General features: G+C 39.5%; 2 protein-coding genes across 2 annotated transcripts; both read right to left on the bottom strand.

Annotated features, from left to right (window-relative positions):
- Positions 1-231: 231 nt before the first annotated feature.
- LOC103993711 (D-aminoacyl-tRNA deacylase) lies at positions 232-6,325 on the bottom strand. The gene is made up of 9 exons (XM_009413883.3): positions 6,008-6,325; positions 5,718-5,901; positions 5,454-5,596; positions 4,390-4,453; positions 3,759-3,811; positions 3,455-3,510; positions 3,082-3,156; positions 1,967-2,155; positions 232-538 (listed from the first exon to the last, which is right to left on the bottom strand). The coding sequence occupies exons 1-9, from the start codon at positions 6,107-6,109 to the stop codon at positions 451-453; spliced, it is 954 nt and encodes a 317-aa protein (XP_009412158.2). The 5' UTR covers positions 6,110-6,325; the 3' UTR covers positions 232-450.
- A 1,141-nt stretch (positions 6,326-7,466) lies between these two features.
- LOC135598670 (uncharacterized) lies at positions 7,467-13,116 on the bottom strand. The gene is made up of 2 exons (XM_065092834.1): positions 10,972-13,116; positions 7,467-7,720 (listed from the first exon to the last, which is right to left on the bottom strand). Exon 1 carries the CDS (start codon positions 13,011-13,013, stop codon positions 11,115-11,117), a length of 1,899 nt encoding a protein of 632 aa, XP_064948906.1. The 5' UTR covers positions 13,014-13,116; the 3' UTR covers positions 7,467-7,720; positions 10,972-11,114.
- Between the last annotated feature and the right edge of the window lie 3,160 nt (positions 13,117-16,276).

Genomic DNA, 16,276 nt, shown 5'->3' on the forward strand with positions numbered 1-16,276 from the left:
TGTAGCTGAGGCTGGGCTCCACCCCCAAGCTTATCTTCTGGATCAGACCATTATCTTTGCACATCACCAAACACACAAAAAGTTGAATATACGCAACTTTTTGACATAATTCCCCTAGCAAAGAGGACTTATGCTTCTAACCTAAAGCTTTATTTGACATATCTTGATCTATGAACCATGCACCATAAACCAGCAAAACAGCAGGAAATGAACCAAAGAAACCAAGGCCAGTGATGCAAAAGGTAAAGCTGACCTTCATATGGTGTACATTAGATTTCTCAGAAGAATGTCAAGGTTCCCCTTTACGAGTCGCTGCTTCTGGTTCATGAATTACAAGTTACTTAAGAAACAACATCGTAATGTGGGACAATGAAAACTATAGATCTTGGTGAAATGAGGTATACAACTGACAAGAAAAACCAACTATTTTGCTTCCTCGAATGAAAGGAATTAATAGAAGTCCTGCGGTTTTCCAATCTTTATGTTCTCCTCTGTCAAAAAGCTTGTGATTGCATTCTTCTGCCAGCCTTTAAAGCTCCTGCACTCTCAAACAATCATTATGTTAACCAAACTATTCTCAGATATTGAATCCAACAAAACGAAGATTAAAAGCAGACAACATTAGCAAAAAAACCAAAGTAGCTTAATTAATAATTTCCTAAAGCTGCTTTAACATCCATGATTGCCATAAAAAACTGAACTGACAACCAAAAGATGCACACCATAATAACAGAAGATAGATGGGTATATAAGAAAAACTGAAAAAATTTCAGGAAATGCTTTACTGCTTAATTAATTCATTAGAGGTGCCTGGTTAACATAAGGATTTGATGAACTATCATATCATTCACAATGCTAACGAAATCCAAGCATGATGCATTTTCAGATGAATTATGCTAAGATGATGAAAACAAAAAAAAATGTATTTGGTCTTCTATATCTCAAGAATATCTTACTCTTTCATATAATGACTGGATTCCCATGATTGCTCAATCTAAATCAAATTTACTAATTGGTTAAAGTCTGAACATTGTTCCCAATCCATTTTCAATCCTCACACATATTGGATTAAACCTAAATCACATTATTTCTTTTTTTTTCACACACTAGGTTCCTCGGTGTAATCTTCAGAACCATCTTCATCTCTATTTCCTTCATGTTCAGACAGATTTCTAAGACTTGTTTGTCAGGTAAGGAAAAAAGTCCACTAAATAGGCTTTAACCATCTTCTGAGAGCTTCATCAAGATAACCCTTTCAACTCATCCTTTGTTTAGGATTGCAGATTGCATGTTGCTCTTCATCATGATGGGAACCAGCAAGCTAACCATCGTTGCTTAAGTCTGAACATCCTTTGAGATCTTGATCATGGTGGGTGCTGGAAGAGATTGGTGTCCTTAGATTTTTAGTTCTTGCAAATATTGGATCATAAAGCCTACATTGCTTTTTTTAATCCGTTGCTAGGTTGCTTGGTGTGATCTTCACAACCATCTTCATCTCCTTCATGCTCAGATAGATTTCAAGGCTTGTCAGTCTGGTAACAGGCAATAGGTCCACAATATAGGCTCTTATGTCCTTCTGAGCTTCATCAAGATAACCCATTCAACTCATCCCTTGTTCATGAGCTGTTCTTACTAAATCTATAATTGTCCTCGACGAGCCTTTATAGCTTGTATTCTATTTACCACATTGAGTTCTTATCACTTGCACAAAAGACCTTTCTGAAACGAAGGAAACATAGATGGGTACATCAACGGACTCTGGTAAAAAAGGTAAAATACTTGGAAATTTTCATTTTAAGTTATTATACAAACTAAACTTAATATTAACTAAACAAAACCTGGGTGCATCAAGTATTGAAATGCATAAAAGACCAAGCAGAGATGAAATACAAGCCCAATAAGAAATTAATAAATAAAAAATGAAAGAGAATATTGATTTTCGATAATTCATATCACTCATACATACTTATGATCAAGATGTGCTATGACTTCTCCTCCTGGAAATGCCAACTTAGTAGCCTCATATGAAACTTTGATAGCTTGCTTCCATGCACCTCCAATACATTTCTCACCATTTTCTCCTTTTTGCCGATTAGGATCTTCCATTGGTAGAGAATATCCGGATAGCAGGTGACCTACCCAGACACCATCTTTCCTGAACTTATATTATAATTCATAAATCAGTAAAATGTGGCAATTATATATTCCCTGCATCAAAGTTTTCTGAAAAAAAGAATGCAATACCAAACCAACACCGGCGGAAAGTTAGCACCACCGGGACTCAAGCAGTAAGTAACCAAAATAATAATTAATACCACTGACATACATCCTTTCCTAATTGAGCTTTGGAATCAAAAGTTGATGGTTGAATTTTACATTTGCATGAAGGTAGAAATCAACTATCCTGATTTATTTTGAAATTTTAGTTAAATTACATGTCACCAGTGAAAAAAGCTGCAATAAGAAACTTGAACAAAATAATACTGAATCATATATGCAAAAACACAAAATTGATATTCTCGGAAGTAAGTGCTATTAATACGTATATGTCAAAAGAAAGAATAGAAATTGTGAGTCTTCTGGTACTTCAGAAGAAACAATTGCCTACCACTTTCATGTGATCCTGTGTTCTTGCAAGATAGTTTTGACGAAATTCAGACAAGCAAAATTATCATCAGAAAGATGCATACTTAAATGAGTTAAAAATTTTGACAAAAAAAATTGAACAAAATAATAGATCTGTGAATCCATTATTAACTGACAACTACATTTATGATAGAGAACATATTGAAGATTAACCAATCAAACTAATTTCAGGATACTTCCTAACCAATTCATTAATTGTCAAAGGCAGTATGACTAATTTAAAGGTCTCTAGATATAGTCTGATGGAACAGATATCAACAAAGCAAGCAGGCTTCTTTGTAGATTTCTGCCATGACAGTCTTCACAACCAAACAGAAATAACAGAAGGGTACTCATTCAAATGAAATTATGGTTAACTTTAGAAACTCTATGCGATCAGACACTGTAAAATTCCAACACCATGTTATGGTAAGATTATAGAGTCTTGTTGCTTACCAAACGATATCCATATGACGAGGCACATAATGACCACCTCCTATCCCCAAGAGAACGTTGTCACCATTATTTTCTCTGCATCAAAGGACATTCAAGATTCAACTTAATGCATATAACATATTAACATGTATCTAAATAGTGGATAAAGATGAGCAACTTTTTGTGCGTTATCATCTGTTACACAAGAAACCTAAGTTACATGCATATACCTCAAGAGTCAAGACATACAAACTCAAGTCCTGTCTCTAGCAAACATATGAGATATTTTGGTCCTAGCAAGGCCCTTTTCAATATTCTGGCCCCAAAGATTGTAATCAATATTGTCGTATACATAGTTTTTACTTGTATAACGTACACTACCACCATATGGTACCTGCTCCAGTTTCCGACACCAGAACCTCCTCCAAGACCAAGTCCTTCCCAGAGAAGCTGCAAAATATCAGGATAAAATGATTTTGGAACTATTAGAAATTTGGATGGAATCAATCAGAACTTTAATTAAAATGGTATACAAAAAGTACAATGAGTAATCACTGCAATGGTCAATTTTACTCAAAAAAAAAAAATCATGTAGCGAGAAATGGTCATAGAAAACTTTTATGCAAAATATTAAAATCAATTTTTTACATGTGGAGAATCTTCTTGGAAATAGTTAAGGTAATAAAAGCTCACTTAACTAAAGCAATAGCTTGAGCAGCATCTTGCCTCCCCCAGTATTCCTCTGTGCTCCCTACAAGAATTACAGGAGTGCATAAAAAAGATGGGCTCTTGTACTATCAATAAAAAGCTTTTAATATCCACAATCCTACTTTCATCAATATCTTGGTAATTTTCGATTTTCATTTTTTGTGACCGTTCGGCATACATTTGCACTTGTCATAACCATATATTTTAATTTTACCCATCATGCCGTGTGCTAAAAAAAAAAGTGATGCTGGGATTATTCTGACTGCCACAAGCCAACAGCTACATTGGCACATCTCAGTCAATACAGCAGAACATCGTTGAATTTCAAGCTCAAAACCGTGTAACAAAAGTTACACCTTCATATTTCACAGCTTTGATTTGATCCCAACACCTAGGATAAACCTTGGGCATTTTTTATAATAAAGCGACTATGTTCTTTGCCACATAGGCAATCAATACTAATGTGAAAAACTTATAGGTTTTAAATGTTTAATTATTAATAACTCAATTCCTTTAATGTAATTGGCATCAGGGTAATTGTTTAATAAAAAGACCTGCTAAGTGACTGACCAAACCAATCATCTACTACATCCATCCAAAATCATGAAGAAATTACAATACCAATCTCCAGGAACATGGTGGGTGTATTAACCACTGGTCCATGATGAGTTGCTTCCAAAGTAATCTGCAAAAAGAAAGAAAACATCAAGAACTTAAATCATAACCCGAGAAATGACTTGTATGCACAGATAGTCCGATACCCTATCCAACATCCACCCCATGATATGAACATACTCCTTTACATTTTACAACACCATCCCATCCCTTCTATTCAACCAAATAACCTTTTCAACATCATCCCATAAATTATTACTCATAAAGTATATGATACATTATCCTGTAATTTTTTTTTAAAATGTCTAGGTGTGTAGGAAGCACTAGTAGCGTAACACTACTCGAATAAATGTAGCAAACAGGATGGCAACATGGAGTTCAAGCACCAAAAACAAGAAAAACAATCTCTTTCTGTTCCTTGCTCTCCTAGCAAAAGTATTTTTGTACAGAAATCATGATTTGTTGATGTTAATCCAATGATCCCCTCATCTATTTTATATTTGTAATCAGGAAGTATATAAGACAAAAATGAGAAGGATATTTTTATCTCCCAAAATAACAGAATATCCTTGTGAATATTATTTGAGGTAGGTTGTTCTTGTGTTTGAGTTGCCCAGGAAATAAAGCAGGATACACCAAGGAATTAAGAATGCATAGATCCAAATTCAACATAATCCAATTATGTTTTGTCTTATCTTTTAGAAATATTTTTCGACAACTCTAAGGTTCATAAGTGTTCTTTAAAGAATATTTCTAATATGGTACTTACGGATGGAACATATACTTCCATCGAAAGTATACATGCAGTATAAAATTGGTAGCTGCACTAAATGAAATAAACATTCTAAAAAAATCGCTCAATCTTATTCAGTACAACGACTTAATTTTCACGTTCTTATTGCAGGAGAACAACTTCGCCCTAAAGAAAAGAAATATAGGACATGAACAAAAGCAAGTGAACGAAAATTAGACATAGATGGATTAGATTATTCCAAAATATGGCCGATCGAGATGATAAAATGTGAGATAGCTACCTAGAACAGTAGAACAGAAAGAAAAAGGAAAGTTACCTCAAACTCCGGGATGAGACCGTTGGCTTCGGCAATCTTCTTCATGAGACGTAACCACGGGCCGACCCTGGGGTTTGGCGGCCCCGCCCAGCAGGGCCGCCCTCCCTGCGGGAGTGGCTCGCCTTCCCGTATATGCGGCACGCCTTCAAAGAGAGAAAGAGAATAAATCAAGAAAGAAAGCCATTAGTACTCGAACTGGCGAACGGGGGATCGGTCGGGGTCACCGATCGTATCAAATTGGGGGAGGAAAGATTGTAGTACTACCGATGGGGTGGACAGTAAGCGCGGGGCGGTTGGAGACGGCAGTGTGGCGGCTGAGGAAGATGACCTCATCGACGGGCTCTCCCGTGGCCGCCTCCCACCTGCGGTCCAGGTCGTCCTCGGCCACGATGCTCCTCTCGTGCTTCAGCAGGCGCACCGACCCGTTCGCGAAGCTCTCCATCCCGATCTAAAATCACGCCAGAGATCCCAGATCAAGAATCAACACGTACATTTAACGATCGAAACGGAACGAAAAGAGAAGTTCCCAATCATGGCAAGGGAACGAAACGGACGGCGATGGAAGGGCCAGGGTTCCACCCGGGCATCGCAAGGAAGGAGGAGGCGGGGCCGACGGAGGCCGGGTCGGCGGCAGTCGCCACTACTAGCGTCACCATGGCAGTGCGGCTCCCTCGATGTGGACGTCGAGGAAGGAGGGGATCAACCAGAGGACGAGTGGAAGTGGAGACCGCTCTAGCGTTCGCCGGCGGAAGCGATGCCTTTATAAGGAAATGGACCCGGTGTGCCCGTGGGTTGGCCGAAGCATAAGTGACGGGTAAGAGCTCGCTGCTTCACGAGTTCCCCATCTGTCTACGCAGCAGCGTCACCAGCTCGGCGTGGTAGGCCCCAGAGAGGTTCGATGTTACGAGAAGAGCAAGCCACCGGCCGCAATTGTGGACGTACGGTGCAAGTCGGTGACGGCCAACACGAGCACGCACGTTGGCGCCGCTGGGTTGTGTCTGTGATGTCATGGGCGTAAGAGCCCATAGTAATCGAGCCATCGAAGTTGGCTAATCGAGTACGACTCTGCCACATACTAATCCAAGAAACAGTCAGAAAGCATACATTGGTATCACGCACCAAACCATCACATCTAATTCAGAATCATATCAGATGAGAATTTGAGGCTTAACATTACAGATTGTACAATAGCTATCATGCATCTTATCAATCATCACAGCAAACATCTTAATAGAAACTCCATAATAATCCCACAAGAAACCAAAAACTAATTCAACTCATCCCCCAATCTAGTAGATCCTTTAATATTTTTACATGATACAGCTTATACAGACTCTTGCAGGATACAACTCATTCATCCAGCCTGATACAATTTCTTAATAGAAACTCCACAATAATCCCACAAGAAACCAAAAACTAATTCAACACATCCCTCAATCTAGTAGATCCTTTAATATTTTTGCATGATACAGCTTATATATACTATTGCATGATACAACTCATTCATCCAACCTGATACAATTTTGCATTGAAAGAAAAAAAGCTTAGGTATATACTCTTCTCCAGAAAACATATTGTAACCGGTGCATGAAAGATCAGCATCATCTAACACAATCTATCCTTTCGAGACTCAACCAGAAAACATCAAGAGAGATTTTGGAAAAGAGGAATCAGCATTTCATTATGGCATGAGAACAAATGTACAATGGAGGAAATTGTTTCAAAATCCTCCAATCAGTGCCAAGTCTAAGAAATTGACTCGGGTATGGCCTAACCTACCAAGCAGTTACAACAAGAACAAAAAATATAGCGGACACATATATATGCAATGACTTGGGAATCACCCTACAACAGGAAAAAGACAACAAAACAGTGATTAATAACAATCAAATCAAACATTTCATTCCCGTGGGTCGTGTGCCTTGACCAGCGCTACGAGCCAACAGGCTGTGGCCCATTTATCAGTTTTCAGTAAACCTGCATTACCGTCCGTATGCAGCTTTGACACCATGATAAAAAACATGACAACATTTCCATGACTGATTGTAGAGCATAATTGATGAGTAACTTAGCTAAAAGTTTTCTCAGGAGAATAATCACACTACTAAAGTCCCAAACATCATTTCAAAGCTGCTCATCAAGAAGTTCATTTTTAATTTTAACATAATGCACCAAGGATGTGAGTCTAGATTGATGCTTGGAGGATCAGCGGTACCAGGAGGAAGAGTCGCCAAAACTGTACCTTAAATGATACGAGCATCTTCTAGCTGCAGACATAGAACTACATAGAGTCAACATGTATTTGAACATAAAATTCTATCAGAAAACTAAAAAGGCAAGGATATTGCATGAAATTCTATCCTAGGATTCATCAAGGATTTCAAAGAACCAAGTTGATGGAATAAGTTTACATGCACAAACGAGTGAGAAAGTTAGAAGTTGCATCCAGATCAAGCTACCAAGTACAGGATCAAACCAGAGTTTCATGTTAAAGATAAGACTGATGGTTCAAGGAATTAACCAGTATCATAGATAACATTACTGTGCAACCAACTCAAATCTTAGAATTGCTTTCTAAGTTAACTCTCCCCATTTCAGCAACCTAAGGAATTTTTTTGCCACTCATTTGTAGCTCCGTAATTAGAACCCAGAATGGCAGGGGATTCATGTATCGTGCCATCCTTTTTCTTTTTATTCCTATGAGTAAGCAACTAAGAATAACTTGGGATCAACATATATAAATGTCTGTGTATGTATTTGATGATGGGAACAGGTGTACGAGGATGACCCTGTATGGTTATACATATAGCTTGCTCTATGTACCTTGTGTAGTTACATGAAATGATTACAAGTATAATATGCTCGATCCAATCTATAAACGGCCTAAGTTCATCATGATTTAGGGCAGGTTTGGCATGACAATCTTGCTACTGTAGTGGGACTAGCAGGCTGCAGACCTGATGCAGGCTATATGGCTATCTTTTATATTAAAAAATGTATTTAGTAATAATGGTACTGTAAACATTCTCATTCAACAATCAAAATCATTAATTAGGTTTTTTAATATTAAATGTGCATGATGTGAACAAGATGGATTATGAATCATTATGTCTACAGAGAAAATCAGGAATGCAATTTTGTTTACCGGAACAAAATTATAATAATGCCATTTGCATGATTCAAGGATGAGATACAGAATCAATCAGGGTGAGCGTCAGGGACCGGAACAAATCCATGGGCAACAACTAGACATTCTGTAGGTATGGATTTTAACTCTAATCTACATGTATTTTTAATTTTTGATCAATTATGACTTACGCATTGGAGACATTTTGCCAGGAGAAATGCCCCGATGGCTTTCTGATTTTTATAAATACAGTTAGCAGGTTAGTGAACCTAGAAGCCAGAATGTATAGTGAGTTCTCAACTTCAAATAAATACCAATTTGTTTATATTGTTTTCATTTTTTGGATAGGCTACAGGCCACAAGCCATGATAGGCCAAGGATCTGAATTTCTAGTCCGGTGTGACTCGGCCCAAATAAAATTTGGGCTGAAGGCAGCATGGCAGCAACAGTGTCATACTGTCATGCCTACCCCAAACCGTACCAGGCCAGGCAGACCCAGTACACACGACATCTCTAAGAAAGACCCTTTTGTTCTATTTCGGTGAACTAGCTACATAACCATTAATGCTTCATAACAAGGCGACAACAGAAAAAACCAAACAAACTTGGAGAAACATCCAATAGACCCAAGGACACACAATGATTCTAATACCAAGATCCTTGTTCTTTTTAAAGAACAAATAGTCGACATCAAAGATAACTTGAAGAAATCAAAAGAATTTAGATAATTTTCATTGGTTGCAGAAGATACAAATAGATGAGAAAAACTTGCAAATCAGATATGCGGTGGTTATAGCGAGCCATAGACAAGATATGTGGGTTGCATGAGTGAGTTACAGGTGACTGCTAGCTGTGAAGAAAGAGAAAAGTAATAAAGAAAATAAGATGATTATATTTGTTCAACCAGCACAATGAAGGGGCTGGTCACATTAGTTCACGATAACACAATTGGGTTCCCCTAAGCCTTTACAATGTTTCTATGGGGTTTTGAGTGGCCTAGCACTACAGTTATAATGAAATAGAATACACTTGAAACTAATCAATCCAGATTTTGGACAACTTAAAAATAATAACTAATAACTAATATACAAGTATCTAACAATTAATCAACTGAAAAAAAATGACTCCCCACAATCCAAACTAACCAAAAAAACATAAGGAACATCTTGAATCATTCCCAATAGCACTTCAAAAAACCAGTAATAGCCTAAAGAGCATATGTAAGATAGGATGTTATTGTTGTGTGTAACATACTCATAGGTTGGGATCATTCAGGTGTCAGTTGGGTTTATCAAGATCATTGGGACCAACTGGAAACAAGTAAAATTACTGATTGGAAGCAACTGATGGGACCATTGGGACTGAAAAGATCAACTGTTGGCCGGTATCAGTCAGGATTCCTTGGAATTTGGTCAATACTTCTCCCCCTGATTCTCTATAAATGTGTTAGGGCCAGAGACAACAAATGAGAATTTGGATTGGCTGGAACAGATAGGGACTAATCAGTCTTGCAAAGCTAGGTGCACACTTCAGCCATGCATGGTAGTACTTTAGTGCATTTTCATATATGTTGTGCCTGCAGTCCTAAGTATACAAGTCCAAGTTGGTCACCCATATACCTAGCACATGTATAAAGTTTGAGAGCATAGTGAACACCACCATGAGTTACAGTACTTGTCTGTTAACATTGTCACATCTTGAGAAATATTTGATGGAAATATCAGGATTCTTGATGCGTTCAGGGTGGTCATGTAGGGTATTTGACAATAATGCTATTAATAAGTTGACAAAGAGGTTCCATTAAATGGAGAAATTGACTATATTTATAAAGAAGATATGAAAAGAATTTGTAGTCATACTAACAAAGCTTGAAAACTACTTTCCCTAAGGACTGCAGCAACTGTAACTCCAACTGGGAAAGGTACAACTGAAGGCTTGATCAGAGAGCAAATGGCTTGAAAACTAACCTATTTGCTCGAACCCAAGGCTGAAAAAGAGTGAAACAGGACTTCCATTCTAGATGGCACCAGGAACCCAAACTCTTTCGCGGTCGAAGAAAGAACACAAAGGCAGCAGGAAATGTAATGTATGAAATACGTTAGCCAGCGATATATGCTTTTACAAGAAATAAACTAGAACAATATTTTTGTTCTTATTGTTCTAGTGAAACTCAGGCACCAAGACTTTCAGCATATCATGCCTCAATTGCTTTAATAACAAAAAACACTAATAGTCAAGCAACTCGAACTAATAGTTCCATTACACAATCAGGATATGATAAAAAAAAAACATTACCTGAAAGTTATGTGTTGCTGAAGTGTATCACCTATCAAAGTATTGCATGGATACCATAAACATTGAGAAATAGAAACAAAAAGAAAGCTAGCTTACTTCTTCAGTCAGATGACTAAGCAGGGCCCTTGCAGGAATTCTCAACCAGAAGTATCTTGAACTTGAAGTAAAAGCAGCTACTGAAACATATGATTCATCTGGATAACATCTTCCTGTTTTGAGAAAGCTGCAAAGGACCTAAATCATTCATGTGATGGCCGACGCCTCTTTGAATGTTCAACCTCGTGTGACTTGCTGCGAGGCCTAGATGATCTTCCTCTAGCCCAGTCATCATCACGCTCTGGCTCACGATCCCTGTGTCTATAGTGATCACCATGTCTGTCTCTGTCATCTCGATACCTGTCACGTTCACAATCAAGTTCCCGCTCCCTTTCCCTGTCTCTTTCCCTGTCCCTCTCCCTTTCACGCTCTCTGTCCCTCTCCCGGCCCGGTTCCTTATCTCTCCCTGTCTCTCTCTCCTTCTCATCACGGTGTCTTCTCTCTGGCCACTCCTGTCCAGAACCCATATCTTTCTCCTTTTCATGTCTTCTCTCTGGAGCACCATAACGATCCCTCTCAGCCATCCTATCCTTCCCATGGCTCCCTTCTCCATACTGCTGATCTGAGGTAGCATCCTCCCCATAGCTTGACTGATCTTCACCTCCCCATCCACCCATGTTCGGATCAGACCACATACCAACGCCACCAGGTGCCAGTCCCCTCCCAAAAAAAGCTGGATTGACATGTGGAGCCACAACAGGTGGGAACGAAGGCATCATTCCAGGAAAAGGAGCACCAGCAGCACCTGCAGGGAAGCCTCCAAAGCCAGCACCCATTCTACCCATTGCTGCTCCATAGCCCATGGGATCAAACCCTTGACCGAGCATAGCTCCAGGATGCAACACAGGCGGTGGTGGGGCAACCATCCCACCATTACCCATGATACCCCTTCCACCGAGGGGACCCATTCTGTTCCTCATATTACCCATTTGCCCTCGGTTCCCCATTCCACCACCTTTTCCCCAATTTCCACCACTGCCACCGCCGACACCTCCTCCACGTCCAAAATTGCCACCAGCTGAAGACCCGCTACCTCCCCTACCCTTCTGTGCAGGTGCTGGCGGCTGGGACTGGCCCATTGCCTGCTGGTTCTTGTTCACTTGGTTCTCACCCATTCGCCGAACAGTGTACGGTGAAGCCAAAGCAACAACGCAAGGTCTTCCATTGAAAATATGCCCATTCATACCGTCCATGCAGGCAGATGCAGCCATTGAATCATAGAAGTCAACCTGACAGTATCCTTTTGATTTTCCGCTCGCCCTCTCATCAAAAAATTTCACTTCTTTTACCTGCCCATATTTGCAGAGTTCTTCTTCAAGATCTGCATCAGTCGTCCACCAATGGAGTTCACCAACGAAAAGTGTAGTCCCACCAACCCCTGCTCCAGCTCCGCCACCTGCGTCCCCTCCACCATTCGCGTTACCTGCAGGTACAACTACGCTTCCACCACCTCCTTGCCTCTGGAAACCCTCGTTCCCAAAGCCACCTCCTTGTCTCTGAAAGCCCTCATTTGGGAAGCTATTGTTCCGATTATTGCTCTGGATCTGGCTAAAACTACCGGAAGCCTGGCCTAGGTCAGTCCTACCTGCACTCGTCACCACCGGCATCGGCGGTGGAGGTAGCGGTGCCGCCTGTCTGACCCCAACCGTCGGCTCGGCGCCTCCCCTGAACCCCGGGTCCTGGAAACCGGCGGATCTATCAGCAACCCGCTCGATCTTCGGCTCCCCGGCGATGCCCGGGATCTGGACCCTCTCGGACGTCTCTGCCACCGGCTGCTGCGGTGCCGGTATAGGCAACGGTGGGGGCGGCGGCGGTTGGGGTTCGCTCCGCCGCTCGTCCCCGGCCTGAAAACCCTCCGCGTCATCGCCACCCTGGAAGTTCTGGTGGAACCCGTCGCCAACGTTGACGTCGCTGTAGAGGTCGTCGTAGTCGTCGTCCTCCCCGTAGAACTGCTCCTCGTCCTGGACGGCCGATATCGCCTCGTTGCGGTGGAACCCTCCACCTCCGGCGCCTCCGCCGTGGCCATCGCCACCGTGCTCCATCGGTGGAAAGAATATCTCCGGCTAGGTTTTCCAACCCGAATGCAGCAACAAAACCCTAATCTTCGAGTGCTTACCAAAGGCAGGAAAAAGAGAAGAAGCTGCTTCTCTTTATTTTTTTGGTTCTCTCGTTAAAAAGCGACAGCGCTTCCAATGATCGTCCGGACTGATTCAACTAAGTTGCTCCATGATCATTTGCGTCGCGTCTGGCCGTCCATGTTTCGATGATGCAATGGATCTGGATAGTTAAAAGATTTCCGCGGAGCATTCACGGTCTGATGGATGACACTCTTCCGGGGACCGAGTCGCCGCTACAGTAGATCTGTGGGTTGATTAGCTGTCAGACCATAACGTAAAGTTTATAACTACATTATCCTTACCGTTCATTTTATCAGGTGATAATATCGAACGGTCACTATATGTTGTTTTATGATTTGCTGTTTTGGAGATTACAGCAGTGAGTGGATCACCGAGGCTGTACGGGGACACCGATACGGTGATCTAATTCAACTACTACTTGTTTATCCCGCACATGTGATACACGTGATAACCTCAGCCAAAGAGCTTCTCTTCCTCCTCTCACCTCTCTTAAAAGAGTGGAGTCGAACGATCTCGTAAAACTGAAGTTTCTTAGGTTTGCATTCTTAGTGACAGGCCATGAGGTGGGATATTAACAAAGAATATTTTTTTCCCAAGATTGTTAAGTAGATATGCTTAGGTGGTATGTCATCCTTATCAGTACCATGCTTACTATATCATCATGGTCAATCTAGCGCTGAGGGTTGATAAAATAATATTAGTAATATCCGAATCAACTATTGAACATTCACTCATAAATTGATAATTGTTCAATATCGAGTGAGTTATCGACATGGTCTATTCGACATGACAAAATTTAAATAATTTTAATAAATGACAACTGATATCGATTACCATGCCTAACGTAACCTTTTATAGCAAGTCAAGTAAGAAAAATATTTTGTAATACATATAGAAGGGATAAAATCCAACTTGAATTGTTATTTTGATATATTATTCATGTGGTTTGGTTGTTGATTGAGTATTTGTTTTTACTGTTAATTGTCCTATCACTTGTTATATTTCTCGTATCAAATACTTATTAATTATATATCATATGATTGGACGTTACGGTTTTTTATTTTTTTTGATTTATTATCAATTCTAAGCATATGAAGATACAAAATTATCATCATCTTTAGGAAGCTACACTTTACATGTTTCTCCCTATTTTAAGATTTCTAGCTCAGTAAATACTCAATAAACATCTTGATTACTGAGATTTGTAGTAAAATCCAACATCGTGTCCACCTTCACATTAATTTACTCAGTTAGATCTAAGTTAAAGGAGTAATTGTACTATCAACTTCATTCAACGCTGATTTGTAGTGATGAAACAAATAGAATATAATTTGGAGACAGTGTTTCACATACATCAACTTCATTAAATGTTTTGAGTATAATCAAATATACTTTTTATTATAAATGTTTGATACATATTCAACATGTCTTTAGAGAAGACATTTGAATGATTAATTGGTTGGTCAATTTTACTGAGTCATCCAAATAAAATTATTTTTGGAGGACCGAGAGGAGTTATAATTTTTAGTTTAATCTGATACTAAGATGATTTGTATGCTGACGGTAGTAAAAGGACTTGGTAGGTTCCTACATACACTAATATTTTTTTTCTTTTGGCTGGATTCTCTTGTGTACATTCCAAAACAAATCAAAGTTGGAAGACAATTATTTTGTTTATAGAAGTTTTCACTTCTTCCTTGATGCTCAACCGTGACATCGTTACAGAATGATAGAAACTCACCCAACAGATAAATCAAGTTAGTAGAATCAGAATAAAAATCATTCCTCAAAAATTAATAGTTATGACAAATATGGACGACTCTGAGACTCTTGCTACCTTAGAAAATCGAACTTAAGAGAAAGAATATTTTTAAGTTAAATTTTGATGGTCCAGCTAAAGATATTAGTTGGATCCATTCATAACTTGTTCTAAGACGTTGCGATCCCAATGCACCGCCCGTACAGGAGTCGGAGACATTACCAATAAATGTCATTATGACGATCAACTCAACTCCTGTAATTAGAAATTCTAGACTAGTCAGACTTTTAGACTAGTTAGTGAACTCGAAGAAGTGAATGTGTAAAATGCGTACCTTGGGGTTGGTCCCTTTGATATGTGGTTCGAGCATGGCTACATCCGAGATTGTTGATTGTGAGAGGAGATCGTGTGACCTTTTAAAAAAAGGTGTGGCGTGATGTTCATCATTTCAAAAGCTCGAGTGATGACATTTGGATAGTTAGCTCTTGGGTCGAAAGGTGTATCCCTCGATCTTTTAGTTGATTAGCTCAATGTCTAAGGTGAGTGTCCGAATTTTTGACAGCCACCTCATCCTCTCTCTCCTCATGGGATTGTGACATGTAGATCTACGTGTATCGATCTTACCTCGATTTTCGACTGGTGCATCGATTTGGCTACCTGATACAGTTGATCGAAGCTATCATTTTGATTGTCACACTACCAACATGGTGTCTCTAGGAGCATCCATATATGGCTTATGTGCACCATTCGGGATTTGAAGAATTACGATGATTTCAATCGATCATCCTCAACCAATAGAACAGTATCGCCCATATATCTTATTAGCCGATACATTGCCCAATGAGATAATTAGATGAAATATCATTCAAGCACTATAAATAGCTCCCAGGCCATTAATGCCCTTCACATTTTCAAATTTTCTTGAAACTCTTTGACCCTCAAACTTGTTTGAAGCTTTCAGGTCTTCTTTTGCCCTCAGAATACTCATCTCAACGTTTTAATAGGTTTAAATGACATCCTCATCAAGTTTATCTTTAACATTTTGTCATAAGTTCTCCGGCCACATCACCACCTTTGATATTAGCTTCCATTTCTTCCCCTTCCAATGAAGGGTCAAAGTCATCGTGACGAGGGATATCGTCTTGTCGAAGGCAGGACCCCCACGGTCTTAGGCAAGGTTCTCAAACCCTATGTATATAATAATTAAGTTTCCTTTTTTAGAGATTCTTAATATATTACTTCAAATTATAATAATCTTTAATGTCATGCTCATGATCTTTATTTTAAATCATTTGAAAGGATACTAAAGGAAAGATATAAGAGTCTGATTTATATCAATTTTTTTTTACTTAATTTAGAATATTGTACAAAACACTATAATCAAAACAAGACAAATAGATCAAATTAT

Source organism: Musa acuminata, chromosome BXJ2-1 (genome assembly GCF_036884655.1).
Source record: "Musa acuminata AAA Group cultivar baxijiao chromosome BXJ2-1, Cavendish_Baxijiao_AAA, whole genome shotgun sequence".
NCBI classification, from domain to species: Eukaryota; Viridiplantae; Streptophyta; class Magnoliopsida; order Zingiberales; family Musaceae; genus Musa; species Musa acuminata.